Raw genomic sequence first — 18,946 nt, forward strand, 5'->3', positions numbered from 1 at the left:
AACATTGAAACACTTTAAAACGCCCAAAAACCTTTAACTGTCTATCTTCCCATTTTAATTTATCTGCTGTTGTATGGGCTTATGTTATTCACGTCTTGACCTTCACGTCTGCACAATAGGTATACGTGGGGAGTAAAAAAAAATCCTTGAAGCTATCAAAACAGCCTTGAATTATGTTGCACTTTTAGGTTCTAAACGCAGAGCATGTTCCACACTAAATTTCTGTGTTCTCATGTCGAACAAGGGCATGAACGCAAAGAAAATAAATGTTCCATCCATTTCCGAGGCATTTTAGACACTCTGTTCTTATCTCGAATTTTGGATAAAATGTTCTAATGGACTCACTGATTAGTAATCTACTCCAGTGGAATTCATATGAGCATTTTAAGGTTGTTTTCTCCGCAGGGTTTAGTTGTTTGGTGCTTGTGAGCTTTGGTGCACGAGGATTTCAGAGTCTGGAGCTAGGGTTCACGGAGATTTTAAGAGTGTGAGGTTAAGCTCACGAGGTTTCCAGTTCTTTCGTGGTATCTTAGTTTTGCTCTTAGGGTTCAATGTTCTGAGGACATTAAAAAAATGTTTCATTAAAATTCCACTTGCCTTCTTTGTCGACTTTTATTGGATATATCAACAAGTCGCACTTCTGTTCTGCGCAGAAATGCGTTCTATTGCTGAAATTGTTTTATCAAAGTCCTCTGAATCGTGATTCACTTCTTCCTCTTCTTTTAGAGCCTCAGGGCTGCGTTTTAACATCCGAGGAACCTCTCTGCATTTTTACATGGCGTTCATTAGCATTCGTTCAAAAAGCTGTGACAGTTATTTCAAAGAATAATTTTTTATAGTGTGGAACATATATTTGTGTACGGGTCTCGACAATTTCTGGGCAAATATATAAAAATACCTTAGTGGCTACTTCTACCAGAACAAGAAACTTTCAGAAGCCATGTTATACTGAATTTTCATTTTAAATTTGGGAAAAAATTTAGTGCCTAAATTTGTTTTCCTGGGTCCTAAAGTTTTACAACTTTGGTCTTTCTCAGCATATTTGGAAATTTATCTGAAAAATATAATTATAGAGTGATCTAGTTAATTGAGAACATTTCCAAAAGGTAAAAATAATTATTTTTGATACTCAAACTAGTATTTTGAAGAATACTTATTGTACGCTAGAGCATCATGAACAAGTTTCTCCTACGGCGCCTTTAGAGCTTTGTTATATCTACTACAATATATTTTATTTCAGGTTTCATTATAACCGACTTATTTTTTTTAATTAAAGTGATTTTTTTCTAGTGCAATATGTTTTTGTTTATCTATATCTTTCAAAACGTGTTGACTTTTTTTTTCTATGTTTCTTTTAAATTGAAATAAAAATCTCAATAAATCTTTGAAACGATGTGTTTATGGCAACCTAGGATCCACAATATGTATGCCATTTGGATGCGTATTTTTTTTTCCTTCATGCAAAAGAGAAAAGAAAATAACGGAAGCTTTCCTAGAAGAGAATCAGCTGTTTCCTTTTTTTCCCCTTCAACTTTCGCTTTCGTTTCACTAATAACGTGGTTTGGTGTCCTTTTTTTAGAACTGTCTCCGCTATTTTTTTCTTCCTTTCTACAAATTCTACAAATTGAGGATCCCCCCCCTCCCTTCCTTTCACATTGAGGGTTGGGGAAAATAAATAAAAAATACTTCCGCTCTAAGGTGAAGCATTGAACTTCCATCAGCCTCAGTTTTTGTTTCGGTTCAAGGTTTAAAAAAATCATAGCAAATTAATTATTTTCTTTCCATCATTTTCAAAAATGATGATTTTTTTTTTTTTGAAAATATAAAATATTTTGTCATCGTTGTGAAATTAATCTTTGAGAAAAATTAAAACTCTTGAAATTCAGTTGAAAAATATGTTACAAATCAATTTCCGGTTAAGTCGAATGCCTTCTGTATAAGCTAGACTGACAACTCGATTTTGATTTCAAATTTTTATTAAAAATTTCAAATCTTACTGAGAATATGATTTCCTGTATATTTTAGTCTTGCACGTGAGAACAAAATATACCAGTCACGAGTGACCTTCTGTGAGCTGATGTTAGAAACTACAGAATTTTCTAACCTCTTTCAATCCGCTGACAAGCAAAAATTTGTGATACGTTCAGGGCCACGGAGTTGGAGTCGGATATTTTCCCTTAGTTCTGCCCGGACTACGAAGTCAGAGTCGAACTGGTTTTGGGGTGGCGGAGTCGGATTCGGGAGTCGGAGTTGAAGTCGGTCATTTTCCCACCGATTTCGTAGCGCAGAAAAAAAAATCACGACTTGATTATATTTTTTTCTCTTTTTCTTTCTTTCTTTTTTTCACAAAAGTAACTTTACGGGGTGTGAAAGAATTGTTCCATAAAACATTCGGAAGATCTTATTATGGTTTACCAACAGCAGTAATCCAAATGTAAAGATGAGTAAATATCGTAATTATTATGCTAATTCAAAAGTAAGATTCATAGTTGAGAAAAATCACAGAAAATTACGAAAAGTAATCATGAAATTAACTTGGAAAACATCATATAATGGTTCAAAATAATCCTTTTTCAGAAAGGATCTCGACCATTTGGCTTCCTCGCCTCTTTGTCCCTAAATGTTACACTTCACCTATTCCCTCTCCTGCCTTAGACAGATGACACGCTATTTTTTATAAATATGTTTTTGGGAAAGAAATGTGTGATGCCACAATTCTTATTGCCCCCCCTCCCCCCTCAAAGCTTGACATCACTTCTAGACAAATCCGAACTACTTTTCCAAATCCATCCACAGCATCCAAGGCTTGGCACTCTCTTTAATTAACTTGATTTAACAAATTCGAGTACTTTGAAATAAAACAAAAATCATTGCAAAGTTTACTAAATTCAGGAAATTAAAATAAAAGTAATTATCTTTGTGGATATTTTTGTGGGCTTTCTCCTGTGAAGTTCAATGACTGGGAAGAGAAAAAAAGACTGGATTTTCTCTGAATTTTCCATCCGCGTCCATCGAACTTTGAACAGTCCTTTTCGTTAGGATACCCGGATGTTGGGGGAACACTCATTATATAAATATCCCTGGAAATCCTCTCTGGTATCTTTCTTCCCCCTCTGTTGGCATACGCTTGACCTAAATTCCGTACAGGAAATAATAACACCAACAAGGGAAAAATGGACTCTTCCGCATAAAGAGGGAGTTGAAAACGATACGAATAAAAACTACACCCACGCAGAGGATAAGGGTATCATTACGTCTCCCCTCTCCAAAAAAAAAAAAAAAAAGTGCTCTCGGTTTTTTTTTCAAAAAAAGAAAAAAGTGCAGTAAGTTTATTTGGGTAGAAAGGTAATATTTGCTTTAAGAAACATTATTATTTCATCTCAAATACGTGAACTACCGTTTATACGTTTCTCTTTCATACGTTTTTATCAATTATACGTTTTTAAATTGGTCCCTGCAGAGTCTAATACACATTAACCTATACTTATTATACGTTTTTCTATTTGTACGCTTTTTTCATACAGTCCCTTCAAAAACGTATAACTGGTGCTTCACTGCTGTTTTTCATTATGTGTCTTAAAATGATTTAAGTATCGAAAACTTATAAATAAACTACATTTCAATTGATGTTCTTCGATACGTTTTTGATAAGTTCTGTACCTCAAAGGCAGACTAACGTAAGTCATATTATCATTACTTTAGAGGCGAGCGAATAAACGTTTGTTATATACAAAGGTTGGTTCTCACGCTCTTATAACACTGGTAAATTAATGTAAATGAAATTTCTTTAATGGAATGGGGTTGTTATGGCTCATTGATAAATCTAGCTATTATTAATGATCGGTGAATTTTAGTAATAATTAGGTATTAAACCTTGCAATTATTGAAAACAACTGGTGGTTATTTTGAATAACTGCGGGTATTTATTAATGCTAAATAACACTGGTCGTAACGTATACATATATGATAATTTTATGATCACATTTTTTTCTGAAAACAATGTAGAGCGAAATATTCTGTGAAACTAAATGGCAATGTCATTATAAATGAATTATTAGTTTTTTTTTTGGAGTCTTTAAATATTTTTAAAAAGTTGCATTCATGTATACGTGTTTATTTAGGCTCAAAACTTCCGAAAACGAGATTTATTGTTTCAATACTGAAAATTACTTTAAAAATACAAATGTAAACTAAATGGTTTCAAACTAGCAATTTTAATCTTTCATGCGGTTAAACTTTGAAACTTTGTTCTGAAAATTCACTTCTAAAAATCTCCCGTTCCAAATTTTGTATTTTCTCACGGATTGTACCTGGGTGTGGGTTTCAAACTAGGTTACTCCCACAGTTTCTTCTGTCAATTGGGAGCACTTGTGGGGGAGCGTTCTCATGCTTGCAGTGTACTGAGTTGATGCAAAAAAAAGTTCTCTCGGCAGCAGAAGGTTAGTAGTTGGTTTCTTTGCAATATTTGCATTAGTAGCACTAATTTTCAATTTGATGCAACTTTTGTTTTCGTGTACGACACAATCTTGAACAGTTAACGATTATAAAAAGAAATTGAATTTTCATTTCCAGGTTTTTTTTTTTTAAACTCATTATTTCTTACTTTGAGCACTTATGCTCAATACAGCCACAGATGTTGTTTCTTTAGTTACATTCATTTTAAATGCATGTTTTTGTGACTTTTAATTTTCATCAACATTTTTCATCAAAAGCACGTAAATTAAATGCTTTATTTATATCGCGCTCGCCTTAGCAATCGTTATTAAAATTGATTCTCTTTCTGTTTATGTTTATCAAGCAATGTATTTGAATTTGATCACATCGATCTTTTTGTTTTTACATTCAATATCTAAGTATTTTTCCACCAATGCAGCCTAAATTTTTCTTTTATCTAAAGCAGAAATTCTCATGCACGAACTTCGCTCTTTCAGATGCTTTTTCGTGGCTACATTTGTTTGGTACAGGAAAACCTGTAAAGTTGACCACCCTTGTAAGTTGACCGCTATTCTCAGGCACAGAGTTAGATCTATATCATAAAATTCAACCTCTATAAGTTCACACCTGTTTGAGTTAACCACTAAAGTAGTGCACCGCAAACTTACAGAGATTTCTCTGTAATATCTTTCGTTGAGTATGTTTTTTCGTACCAATATTAGTTTTCAGGCTACCCTTTCATTTTTTTCTTTTAGGATAGTAAAATTTTTAATGTCATTGTATCGACTCATTGCTTGGGGTCTGCAACACATAATCATGTGTTTTTCTCAGTATCATGAACTTAGTGCAGAGTCAACGGCAATTTTACTTCGCGTTCAATAAGTAACAAACCAAAATGAGCAAAGACAATTAGAATGCCAACTAAAGGAGAATTTGACTTGATAAAACCATAAACGCAGTTGGAGGAGTCGGGTATTATTGACAGGACTTTTTTTCATTAGTGGAGTAAAGAATCATATAAAAATCATATAAAAATTATGTATGTGTTTATATGTGTATTCCTCAAAAACGGTATAATATGTGTTCCGGGAAATAAAATTCTTAGGAATTTCCAGAGGCAGTGAGAAACAAAGGGATGTAAATGCCAAAATTAAAAACTTCGATATCACCTGTACAAATGGTAGAAGAACCTCTCCTCTGCTTTGGTTCAAGAGACAGTACTAGTTGCCCTGGTAGGTTCTGTTATTCAGCATAATTTAGAAAAAGGAAATCAATAATAGCCTACCCAGGATCTAAACTTCAAATGCGTTTTTCTCAATACTCAAAAAAGTCCACTTACATCCCTTTGCTTCTCACTGCCACAATTCACCAAACACAAATTACTCTTCCACCTCCTACCCATCTCGCCCTCACCATCACAGAACTGCTCAAGCGTGCATAACCACACAATACTAATTCCATTTCTGAACTTGATTTGGGAGGAAGTCATGCCACGTGCCCATCCTCTCAGTCATAGAATGCGTCTTTATGCGGAGTTGAGCTGAATCAAATTTAAAACAATTTCAACTCTTCCTGCGTCTTTCATTATTAAAAACAGGTGCGATATTTTTGCCGCCTTATAGTTACATGCAGCTAGAGCGCCGGCGCGACATTCCTGCCTCACGTGTGTAGATAAGGATCGTTTCTTTGGTAACAATCACTTTCACTTGTCTATAGCGACCCTACTCGTCAGCACATGTGGGTCAATGCCCTTCCACGATCGGAAATGGGCATCCGCAGAAGTGGCCGTGGTCGTATTTTTTTCCCACGCCGAACTGGGACATGCTGTGGAAGTGGGCCGCATTAAATCGTCTGATACTTTTCAGGAAACTTCCCGCTTTTATTGAAAGAAAGGTTTTTCTTGCGCCTTGTTTATTTTTAGAAACACTTTCTCTCTGGTTTTAATTAGTCCACGTCTTCTATCATTCGTTCTAAATAACAAAGGTGGACATTTGATGTTTTAATGTCAACGCGCAAATTTTATGAATTTTCAAATGTGTGTAAGGCGGCCAATAATATAAATTTACTTATACACATCCTCAACATGCCCCCCTACGACGGTTAAAAATACATGTAAAAAAAAGTTTCTCCTAGATACCGGGACTTAGACTTGGGGATAGCATTATACTGGGAGAATTTTAGCTTCCTATTTCAACTGAAAGAGGGTGCTCAACCCCGTCCCCCAAACTTCAATAGTATGGGGAGGGGGGTTAAAAATACTTCGAACTGAAAAAAACAATGCTAGATATTATAATATACACTAGAAATATGCATATACATTGCAATAAAATAATTTTTTACAAAAAAAAAAAAAAAAAAAAAAACAGCTGGGGAAATTAAATATTTTTCAATTTGCGGCATTTTCTCTGATACGGCTAATGTTAAATTAATGGGTCTCATTTAGCACCATCTTAAAATTTGAGTAAGAACCAAAAACTTTTACAGCATAATAAATGCTATTAGTAAGTGTAAAAAAAAACAGGGGGGTGTCCTGAACTCTAGCTGAAAAAAAGTTTTTTTGAACCACCCTAATGCCCCCCCCCCCAGTAAAATGGTAGTCTGTATCCACGCTTGATATGAGGTTTTTTTAAATACCAACTCCAGAAAAAAATACGATTGCGCCACTGTACTAATTCATCCTTCAAGTACAACTTAACACAATGGCTTACTTTTGCTCCTGTCTTGATGCAAACGAAATAATAAAATGAATACATTTCCCCCTTTTCTATCTTCTCCATGCACAAAAAGTGTTTCTAAGCAATCTCTAATGCTAATTGGCTAGCAGGAAAAATATTAACCCCCTCGAGATGACAATTTTTTACACTACTGTATCTTCCGAATTGCACCAGGAAACATCACTTGTTTGGGTGGAGGTTAAAGATAGCAAGCACTTGAATTTTATCTATTGTCTTCTTATCTATTACCGGGGCTTTAAGTATCATATCGATTTCAATATTTATTCCTGACAAAATCAAAACATTTCTTTGCTTGCATATATAGATACGACTGTGTTATGTTTATTTTTTCTCTTAGCTTTTTTTTCGTCACTATCAATTTATATTCAAATCGATTTATTCTTTTAGCTTCAAAGGCGTTTAAGATTTATTTTTCTTTATAGCATAATAATACTCTACTTAAAATCGTTATTAAATTACATATCTATGTTTTACACATCTACATCTTTTTTGTATAAGCATGATTTCTCATTTTAAACATTTATTAACGAATGTTTGTACTCACGTATCAATATAGGCAATTGTGTCATGCATGTTTTTTTTTCTAAGCTTCTATTTATAACTCTTATCCTTGCCTTTCTATTCCTGCTTACATTTTTTGCTTGAACTGTGGAAATAACCCCGTATCTCTCTATTTCTTAAATTAATCAAAATCTTTCATTTCTTTTCTCTATTTATTTGTCTCTTTACCCGTTGAAGTTTATTCATCTATCTGCTTGTTTCTTGCTCTCACAAGAAATATAAAATTAGCTTTTGTCATTTCATTAAAAAATTTAACTGCTCCTGTTTCATAATTTATTTTTGTATCTATTAACTTCAGTACTCTCTTTTTCTTTTTAAGTTTTATTCATAAATTACCTGCCATTCTATCTATGCATTAAAAAAATACGATACCCATGTATAATTAATTTATTTTATATTCTTCTGTTTTCCCTTATTATTCGTACGCATCTTGCTCTTAAACAAGAAATACCCGCACGGCAATGCCCGTGCTAAGAGTTTAAAATCCGTTGCCAGCATAGACATTGAAGACGTAACCAATATAGAACAAAACAAAAAATTTTTTTCTCCCACCAACAAGGAACATAATTAAAATACGCATTACAAACAGATCAAAAGAAAAATCAACAAAGTAAAAATCCGCCTCTTTCAAAAAAGATGCAATTAAAACAAATTGCCCCCCTCTTCCGATGTATTTTTGGTTTTTCTTGCTATAATATTAAAATAAAAAAGCCAATCAGGCTGCTTTCATTTCTCTCGTTATTCGAAGCACATTAGGAACATAAAAAGGCGTTCCCTTCTTCTCCATAAGGGCACTTGCTGTGTTAAAGAACCCATTCTACTCATAAATTCTTGACTCGTTAGTTCTTTATGCTTTCGTTAGGCATAAGCGAATTTCCAAACGGGATCTTCTTCCAAAACCACCTTCCCACAACTCCTGCTACGGTCTCTGTCGTATGTGACAGTCTTGGAATCTTATTCACATACGACTCTCACAAGAAATAAAAAAATAAGTAGAGGAAAAATTCTAATAAAAAGGGTAAGTATATTAGGTCATTCACTCACTTCCAGTAGCAGATGATTGAAATGTGACCTTGAAAAACTGAATAGTAAGTTATTATTACACAGATGTCTCCGTTCTTTTATTACGCTAGGGTTCGTGCTCAAATCATAAAACGCAGGCGAGGAATAAGACAAAAAGCGATGTATGTTTACAGCTGCTATTTCAATGTACGGTACTTTTGCAGTTTTGTGACATGGCGCCAAGAGACTTTTTTTTAACGAGAAAAAGTCTGTTCAACTTTGCTCTTATCAGTTTAAATCCAAATTATATCTACTTGATGATGAGGAAATAACATATGGGTATGGAAATCTTTTTTATTCAAAAAATCACCTGCATTTTGATAAAAGCGCTCACAAAAGGGTTCTATTCTATTTTTTATGTAAGAAAAGTGCATGAACTTCTTGAACTTTGGATAAAGTCGTTGGCAATCTGACCTCCCCCCCAAACGATAATATCAAAACAAAATATTTTTTTTTCAAATGAATTTTTCCAAACAATAAGTTAAAGGAATACTTGCTTTAATACACCTGCTGAGAGAAACTTTGCTTGTCGTAAGTTAATGACCTGTAGAAAGCAGAAAAAAATGCTGTAAATATATTTAAAACTCAACCAAAAAACATTGCATTTATTTTGACGTTTTCGGCAAACAGTTCAGTTAGATGATGCTAATATAGTGAATTTTATAAGTTCCCACTATTACGTGGGTCTAACTATTGAGGATAATTCTGTTCGAAAAATGTTTGTTATCGATTTTGATAAAAATCGATATAGATACCGTTTGCCTATGAACATTTCGTATGATTAATATTTTTGTCGTTAATGCTTTAAAAATAGTCCTCTAATTAAAAAAAAGGCATTTGGTTTTCAACTTTTTAAATTAGCATATTTATTGTTAATGCTTCAAAAAGAATAAGTCCTTTACTGAAAAGTGAAACATATTTTCAACGTATTCAATTAACATATTTATGTTGAATTATGTTAAAAAAATCTTCTACCCAAAGGAATGTTTTCAGCAAATAATATTTATCATCAATGCTTCAAAGGGAAAAAAAATCCTCTTTTCCACGAAATATATATATATTTTCAACACACTTTCCTTTTGCACTTCTTAAGGTCTTCCCTTAATAGAGCTTTCTACATTCTTCAAAAATATATAGTCGACCTTAAAGTGGGCGCAAGTCTAATAAATACAAAAAAGTCATAATTAGTGGAATTTCTAAGCATAAAACTCCATAAGAGGTTTCTTTACAACTATATTTTCAGCGTCATATTATGGATCAAATAAATGTTGTGTTTCGTGCAAACTATATGAATTGAAAATTTTTGAAAGGCGCCGGTCTGCATTTGTGAATAAATTCTCAACACTAATTCTACTATTAAGCTTTCACTTGACTCTAAAATAAATGCAGTGAGACCCCGTTACAACGAACTTCAAGGAACCTCATGGTTCGTTCATTGTAACGGGATTTCGTGGTAATGAAATTCAACCAATGTAAAGGCCAGTAAATTGAGACTGAAAACTTATTTCGCTGAAACAGACAATTCGTCGTATTGACATTAGTTGTAACGGGATTTCTCTGCACTTGCTTTGCACTCACTATACTTTTGCGTTACTTTTACGAAACTGCTCAGTGGCGAATATTTCCAACACAAAATCGTTTCAACATTTCTTTCGTCATCGTTTAAGAGAAATAATTAAACTCCAAAGAAACGAAATTCCCACAGGTATTTAAATCCCAAATGAATATTATCCAGCCCATCAACAACACCTGCATCTAAATGGCTATTATCCTGTTACACGTTACGCAAACTCTATTCAAAGAAATGATTTGTCGACGCTATTATTTCATTGTCTTCTTATTATGATTTAATATCTTGGCTATTAAGAGAAGGTGAAGAAGGCCGGTGTTTCAATTAGGTCATGTTTCTTACCCGGTAAATAGAAGACTTTTTTATTCTTCTTTCTCGGGGAATTCCTATAGCAGTATCGTGCCTTACTTTCGCTGAAACAGCAGGTTAACCTACTTTCTGATCTTTAAAGCAGTTACTTTTTTTTTGCTATCGTCTGATGTGGTAACTCCACCCCGCGTTACAATTTTTCCTTATGCTGTTGGGTGAGGTGTTTAACTCTGCTGTCCCCCTTCGCGTTTCCTTTATAATATCTAACCTTGCTCGGAATGTGAGTTTTTATGAACTTCTCTTTTATGTTGTTCTGAGTATAGGTAATCGCACTGCACCCCAAAAGTAATTCTTCTCTTATTTTTATATTTTTTGTTATATTTTAAAAAATTTATAAGCGGAATTTTTGTGAGGTCAGTAAATATTTTTTTGCCGAAGCCTCATAATTACGAACCAAATAAGTTGCGATGGTTTGTTGGTTCTACTGTTTTTTTTTTTTTTTTTTTTTTGGCGCAAGAGCCTTAATAGGCTATCATGCGACAGATAAGTTGTGACGAAGATGCCATTTTTCCGTTAGAAGATAAAAAAATGGCATCTTTATCGATTCTAATGAAGAAACCATTTTTGCAGTGATTGTTGTGATTGCTTTTTTTATCCTTCGCGTGTTAAAAACTAATCTTTTAATTTAAAAGTTTACTCTTTTTGTGAATTCTATAAAAAAATTTGAGAAGTTTCAAGAAAAAATAATAGTTTCCTACAAAATGAAGATGCCATTTTCTACAGGGATAATGGAAGTATGGCATGCTCACCAATTCCAATGAAGATACCATTTCTACAATCATTGATGGTTTGTTGGCGAAGCTAAAAAAAAAAAATATACCAACCAAATGCGATTTTTACAATCATTATTAGGACTTTAGCATGCCGCTTTTTGTGAGTTCTATAAATATGTTTTGAGAAGTTTCAAGATAAAATCATAGCTACCAAAAAAAAAAAAAAAAAAAGAGAGCAATGATGAAAGTGCCGTTTCTCATTTACGTACAAAAACTCGTATCTTTTATTTATTAGTCAACTCTCATACTACAGTGTACTTCCCCGAACAGAAATATAATTATAAATTAAAAAAAACAGGTGTTCCTTTTTCTTTCAGTTATATCTTGTTTTATCCGGTATTCAATGAGAATTATAAATGGCCTAACAAAGCGAAATAATACTCGTATTTTTGTCTTTTACTGCATTCTCTCATAAAAAAAAGTCTCAGATAAATTTTTAGTAAACAGGATTTTTAAGAATTCTGTAATGATTTTATCCAAGGTTATCGAGGAGAATTATAAGCTGTCAAACGAAAGAAGATGATACTGATACGGCTTTTTCCCCCGCCAGCGTTAATCTAGCTTAATTTATCTGTCATTATATGTGTAGATAAATATCTACTCAGAATTTATATTTAAACAACAAATGCTGCTTTTTTGGTAAGATAACTGATCGAGAATACTTGAAATTTTATCAATTAATAACTCTTGAAAGTATGCTGTATTATGCAAGGCACGTAGTCGAAAAATATTTCATGATTTTTCTTTTCAAAAGTTTATTTTAGCACTCGTAAAATTGCTTCTCAAGGCTGCCAATATAGTTTTTTAAGCCAGAGTGATGTTCCCCCCAAAAAAATGTGGTACAAAGCTGAAACTAGTGAATCGTAAAAGCTTGACAGTTGTCGTTTTGTTTGTACAGAAGAAATTATTAGGTAAAATTCGGCTTGGACATCACTTTTTGTATGTAAGAATAGTGGCTAAACATTTAGGAGTTGAGAGATATTAATGTTGATCTTTGCACATAGTTTTCATGCGTCCTCAATCAAATCCACAACAATCCTGGCTAAATATTTGAGGAGGTGATAACTATTTATGTTACTCTTTGCATTTTGTTTTCGTATCAAATCCTCAACAATCCTGGCTAAATATTAGGAGATGAGAGATATTTATGTTGCACTTTACATTTTGTTTTCATGTCAAATCCTCAAGAATCCTGGCTAAATATTGAGGAGGTGATAACTATTTATGTTACTCTTTGCATTTTGTTTTCGTATCAAATCCTCAACAATCCTGGCTAAATATTAGGAGATGAGAGTTATTTATGTTGCTCTTTGCATTTTGTTTTCATGTCAAATCCACAACAATCCTGGCTAAATATTGAGGAGGTGATAACTATTTATGTTGCTCTTTGCAATTTGTTTTCATATCAAATCCTCAACAATCCTGCCTAAATATTAGAAAATGAGAGTTATTTATGTTACTTTTTGCATTTTGTTTTCATTTCAAATCCTCAAGAATCCTGGCTAAATATTAGGAAAGCAGAACTGTTTTCGTTGCTCTTTCTATTTTGTTTTCTTGCTTCCTTAATCAGATGCTATCTTATCACTGTCTGCTTGTCTTTTTTCTGATTTCTCTAGCTGTTTATTAATTACTCTGTGTGCTAACTTTCTCAGTATTACCTTGTGTTTACACCACAAACAGTAACTATTATTTTCATCAAAATAAAGTAAATTTAGCAACGCCCCTCCCGCTGTGCTATTAATCTTATCTACTTACATTGATTCTTATCTGTATGTCTGCTATTCTCCTTTAAGATCCCTCTAGCTGTCTATTCGTTACTCTGTGCAAACTTTCTAACTTTTACCATGTATGTGTTAAAATGTCATAAACCTGTCAGATCAACTTAACTTTGATTAACATCAAAACTGAAGTAAATTTGGCAGCGCTTGAGGCTTGTATGATTTCGCATGGGGTGGGGGCGCTCCCACATCACGCATTTTTTGTCACTCACTTTGATATGCACGACGAATCACACTGATTTGTTTTTTCCTTCCTCCAAGTTCCTTTTTTTTCTTATCTGGAAATCGAACAAATGCTACCTGTTCGACCCTTCCTCGGTATGCTTCGATGATTTTTGACGCTTATTTTATACATGAACTTAGATCTGATTTGTCGAAATAATAAGAAATTTGTGAACAATCCCTCTTACTAAAGATAGCTCTTTCATAGCTTTTCATTGCTTTTGGTTTGTAAGAGTAGTATGAAATGAACATTAACCATGTCTTAGAAATGACTCCGATTTATGATCGAAACAAATAATGAAATTTTCCAGAGCGTTTTTGATTTCTTCTAAATTAATGTGTAACTCGCATTATGTCATGAAGTCATGACTCAAATGATTATTTTTTCAAAATCCAACTTGTTTTGGATCAAGATAATGGTAAAAGTTTTGATATGTGGATTCTTGTTCTATGTCTATTATCTACAAACTATCTGTTTACTTATATTTCGTCTCTCTAGTTTCATATTTATTCGTCGCCTTAAACAACAGTAAGACATCTAATCCCAGGAATAGCAGGACGATATCCTACTGTTGCATTTAGACGACGATGTGTGAATCTATTAAGACTATGTATCTGTTCTTTCATCTGCTTATCTGTAACATTCACTTATTCTTTAAAAATATTTTTGAGATCGAATACAAGTTTTGGTTTTCATAAAAACGAATATACTTTCAACTTTTTGTGTCGATTAAAACAAACTGAATTTAAAATTATTAGTCAAAAGTTATGTTTAATAATTTTTCCTAATTTGCTTTTTTTATGTCCCTCACGGCTGTTGACTGGTCGTTAATGATTTGTTTTTTATTTCTAGATTAAAGACAGAGGAATCTTTAGGCCCCTTGGAAAGCGTGACAGGGTCCGATGGGGCTAACGGTGGGCCCGCCAGTCGTCAGAAGCCCGTCGAGCTGGTCTTTAAAGATGTGTGTGTTTCACACGATGGTAAACAAATCCTCAGGGATGTCAGTGGCCTTGTTAGGCCTGGAGAGTTGCTTGCTATCATGGGACCCAGTGGTAATATTGATTTTGCCTATTTTCCCGCAATAATTTACATTTTCTTAAATATTAATAAATTAAAATTATCTTTTTATTAAAATAAAAACTGATTTTAAAACATGGGGAGAGGGGGTTGCAGCTAAGATGCAATGCTAATTATTTACGGAATATTGATTTTTATATCTATTATGTATCTTCCACCCTTCTATTTTTTAAAGTTTTTTATCTGCTATTTTATAAATTTTTTGCGTAAAAATTCAAGTATTAACTTTATGGATAAAAAATATTAATATACTCAGAAAATATTTTGCCCTGTTTTAGGCCAAATTTGTTTAAAGTCAGATCTTCAATAATCAAATATGTAGTGTTTAGTCAAACCGAAGACAAATATGACATTTTAAAGAAATGTGCAAGTATTTCGGTTTCCAGTTTGTTGCATTGTTGTTTTGAAACGTTATTTTCGAAATAAAGATAAATTTCAAAATAATCCTTTAACGGTAAAACTAACAGAGCTTTGGAGTCTCTTTTAGAGCTACCAAGAAGTCAACGACCCACAGTTTGGGAAACACTAACTTACTTTAATTCGACATAACAAATCATCTATGCTAAAACCCTAAAGCTGATAATTTAAAAATTAAGTTATTTTACTGTATTCATTTGACAAATAGGACATTATTAAATGTTGATTATTTTAATCATCAGGCTCTGGAAAGACCACACTTCTCAACGCTATCGGTGGACGTATTGGTATGGACAGAGGAGTGGTCACAATGAACGGCGAAGAACTCAACAAGCAACTACGAAGAAAGATCTGTTACGTCCTGCAACAAGATGTCTTCTTCACAGATCTCACTCTTAAACAAACTCTCACAGTAAGTGAATTTCGTTGCTTAATCATTATCATTTGAGGCAGTGAGAAACAAAGGGATGCAAGTGGACATTTTCAAGTTTTGAGTAGAACCCGTTTAAAAATTCGCTTCTAGGTAGGCTTTCATTGAAATGTTTTTCTTAATCATGCTGTATAGCAGCAGCTACCAGGGCTGCTAGTCCCATCTCTTGCCCCAAGACAGAGGAGAGGTTCACCTACCATGCGTACTGGTTATCTCCAAATTCTTAATTTTGCCACTTACATCCTTTTGCTTCTCACTGCCTCATTTGAATTAGTTCTTGGTTTTCCTTACCAGGCACTTTGCTCTGAACTTGCATTAATTTCAGAATCTCAGTTTTATTTTATGAATGCGAGATAGAGACAGTCAAATGTTTGCTGTTTGTATGACTAGGGCATTACAAAGTTCTAATAAGAGACATGAGGGAACCCCATAGTCTTCAGAACTTATTTTCATGTGTTAAATAGCCTAAATTCTCTCTCACGTGTAAAAAATCACACACACAGACACAGACACACGCACACTCACACACACACACACACACACACAAAAAAAAAAAAAAAAAAAAAAAGCAGACGAGCTGCACTTTTATGCAAAGTGAGCCCTGATTATTACGATGATTATTTCTCTCAACTCAGTCGCTATAAAAAATAACAATAATGAGGGAAAAGTAAACATACGCTGGAAGTAGGTTACATTGTGTATCATGTGCTAACTATGTAAAATGTGTAGACAAAATCCATGCAGACATATAACAAATTGAAAAAATAAAATAAAAGTAATTTTAATCTTTACCAATCATGCCCGAGTTGGAGGAAACAATGATTTTTGGAAATCAGTTCCTACCATGAAACTTTCCTAGTTGACGCTTATAAGTTCGAAAATTTCTTAATTTTAGTAAAAATTTACATTTTCTTTTATTTTTATACATTAATCATTCTTATTAATTATTTCAATTTTATTAACTTTTTGCCTGGTTCGGGGAACTCGTTTAAGAAAACATAGTTTTGCGAAATTTCATCATGAACAGTTGTTATTAATATTTCATTTTCATGATATTTTATTGCGTTTTTTACTTTAATTTTTTTTATTATTAAGGCTTTTTTTTCAATGTCATTAGTAATTTAAGGTTTGGTTAAATTTTAAAATAATATTAGTATTTTATTACAATTTCATCAATATTAACATTTTATTAAAAGTTCAATAATATTAACATTTTATTACATGTTTAATAATTGTAACATTTTATTAAATTAAATTCTCTTTATATCATTACTATTTTGCTGCATTCATTTTATTAGTAATATTATTTCACAATAGTTATTTTATTAATTTTACGAATATTTTTATTTCGAACATAAATCTTTGCAAATAATTCTAAGGGTTGTTGATGATCTCATGTCACTCTGCTTGAATTCAAAAGAGTAAAGGTAACATCATATCTTCTTCCTTTGCTTTCTAAACACTTCGGTGACTGTTAGGAAAATTATAGGGGATGAAATATAATGAATCTACAGATAAAAAAGACAACAATAATAATACGTAGATAAATATAATAATAATAATATTTTCGAACGCGCTTTCGTGACATTAAATCTTTTTTAAAGCCTGCAGAAATCTCCAACAAAACATTCTTCCATATTTCCCTCTGTAGGTGGTATTTCCGCTGCCATCATTTTTGTTGTGCTTATAAATAGCGGTTCTAACTTGAACTTGGAGTCAGATTATGCCAACTTTGTACCGTAATAATGCTGCGGAGAAAGCGGTAAACGGGGGAAAACGAGAAATATGAAAAAAGACTTTCTGTAAAAATAAAAGTAATAACATGAATGAAAAATAAATAACAAAAATAAAAACCGTCTGCGGAAAAATGGACTTCTAACTATAGTGAAAGGTTATTTTTAGAAATCCTAACAACAGGTGCCTCCCTCGAGCGACGAATTCGTCGGGGGTTTGACCTTCGGCCCCTTGGTTGAAAGTGAGAGGTGGACATATTTTTTTTTTCTTTCGTTTCTCTGGGATTTTCTATTATTATTATTACTATTACTTTTTTTTTTTCACTCTCGCCTTTTTCTTTTTTCCGTTCCTGGAACCGGAGAAAGTTTCCGAAAGGGCGGCACATCGGAAATTCTTCTGTGAAAGAAAGGAAATAGGGAGGGAGGGAGTAGGAATTCTCGAAAATCTTTTCCGTACCATTGGGTGTTGGTAGGAAAAGCATGTGTGTGTTGTGTCTTATTGTGCTGTTGTAGTTGCTTGTTGTGCTGTTTGTGTGGCGGGGTTTCTGCGCTTCTTGCGAAGGATCTTTGCTGACAGGTGACCCCTCCCCCCCTTAGGTCAATGACCGGACTGTCGGTAAGAATGAGTCGCACAGAAAATCTTTATATTTTTGTAATCTGATGATTAAACTGTTATATTCGCTGACAAGTATTGAAACGCCGGAAAATGGTTTTAATGCGAAACCTAAGCCTAGCTTTTGTTTGTGAATTTTCGAGTAAATCATCAATTTAATTTTTCTCCAAAAAGCAAAATAACTTTAATTGAAATAGAACTTAGCGGATTAAGACGCTATCATGTTTAGTTGCAATTTCCTGATGCATTTTTAACATCTCTACATGAGTATTTCACGAACTTAAAGTCGGAAATATGTATCAAAAATTTAGTCAAAAGTATTTTCACGCTTTGCATTTTATTTTATTTTATTTTATTAAGGACCGTGGAAAATGGGGAAGTATTTAAAGTTTTTAAAGTATTACATTTGAATGACTTCGAATTAAAAATAAATGTCACTTTTCTATCTGGCAATCTCGTATTTAGCTTTTGTTTTCTTTATTTCTTTGAGGGAGGGTAGGAGGGGTGTCATTATTAAACGATCACACGAATCAGAAAGGGATGGGGTCATACGTGTAGTATTTGGGCTGCTGTTGGTGGTCTGGAGCTATCCCCCGATAATTTTTCGAAATCCATGAAATCCATATTCCCAAGACTAAGATTAAAGCTATCTTTCATCGCTATAAAGGAAGGGGTCATGACCTCCCTCCCCCCCTAGATCCACTGTTGATTTCTTGGTTACTTAGGAGTTTTTCATAGTAACATTCAAGATGAAGCTGGGGTAGAAATTTTATCACAATAGCGTTGGACGTAGTATTTGAAATATTCTAGAGAGAGAAAAAAAAAACTATTCTTTACCTGTTAGTTATTAATTATATATCCCTTTGAATTTCATACTTCTCCATAGACATTACCTCCCAATGTACCCTCCCCCTCCCCTTTACTCGTTTATCGTAGTTTATCTCAGAAATGCTGGCAGTCATTCCGCATGGATCTCCGAAACCAAAACAATACGTTGGGCATTAACAGAGTCACAGATCGATAAAAGAAAAATCTACTGCCGAAAAATGCAAATTTGTGAACCATCGCAAAATAACAGGCATGTTTTGTGTAGACACTTTAAATGTTCCTTAGGGTCTTTGGTGATTAAAAATTGTTTTTCTTTCTCAATTAAAAATAGAGTATATATATT

The 18,946-nt window shown here is 33.3% G+C and overlaps 1 protein-coding gene across 1 annotated transcript in view; it reads left to right on the plus strand.

Annotated features, from left to right (window-relative positions):
• LOC129228220 (uncharacterized) overlaps positions 1-18,946 on the plus strand; it is a 69,601-nt gene that overhangs the window by 17,294 nt on the left and 33,361 nt on the right. The window contains exons 2-3 of the mRNA XM_054862885.1: positions 14,358-14,557; positions 15,242-15,411. Coding sequence (XP_054718860.1) covers positions 14,358-14,557; positions 15,242-15,411 — 370 coding nt within the window. The remainder of the gene's footprint in view (positions 1-14,357; positions 14,558-15,241; positions 15,412-18,946) is intronic.

The sequence above is a fragment of the Uloborus diversus genome, chromosome 8 (genome assembly GCF_026930045.1).
Source record: "Uloborus diversus isolate 005 chromosome 8, Udiv.v.3.1, whole genome shotgun sequence".
NCBI classification, from domain to species: domain Eukaryota; kingdom Metazoa; phylum Arthropoda; class Arachnida; order Araneae; family Uloboridae; genus Uloborus; species Uloborus diversus.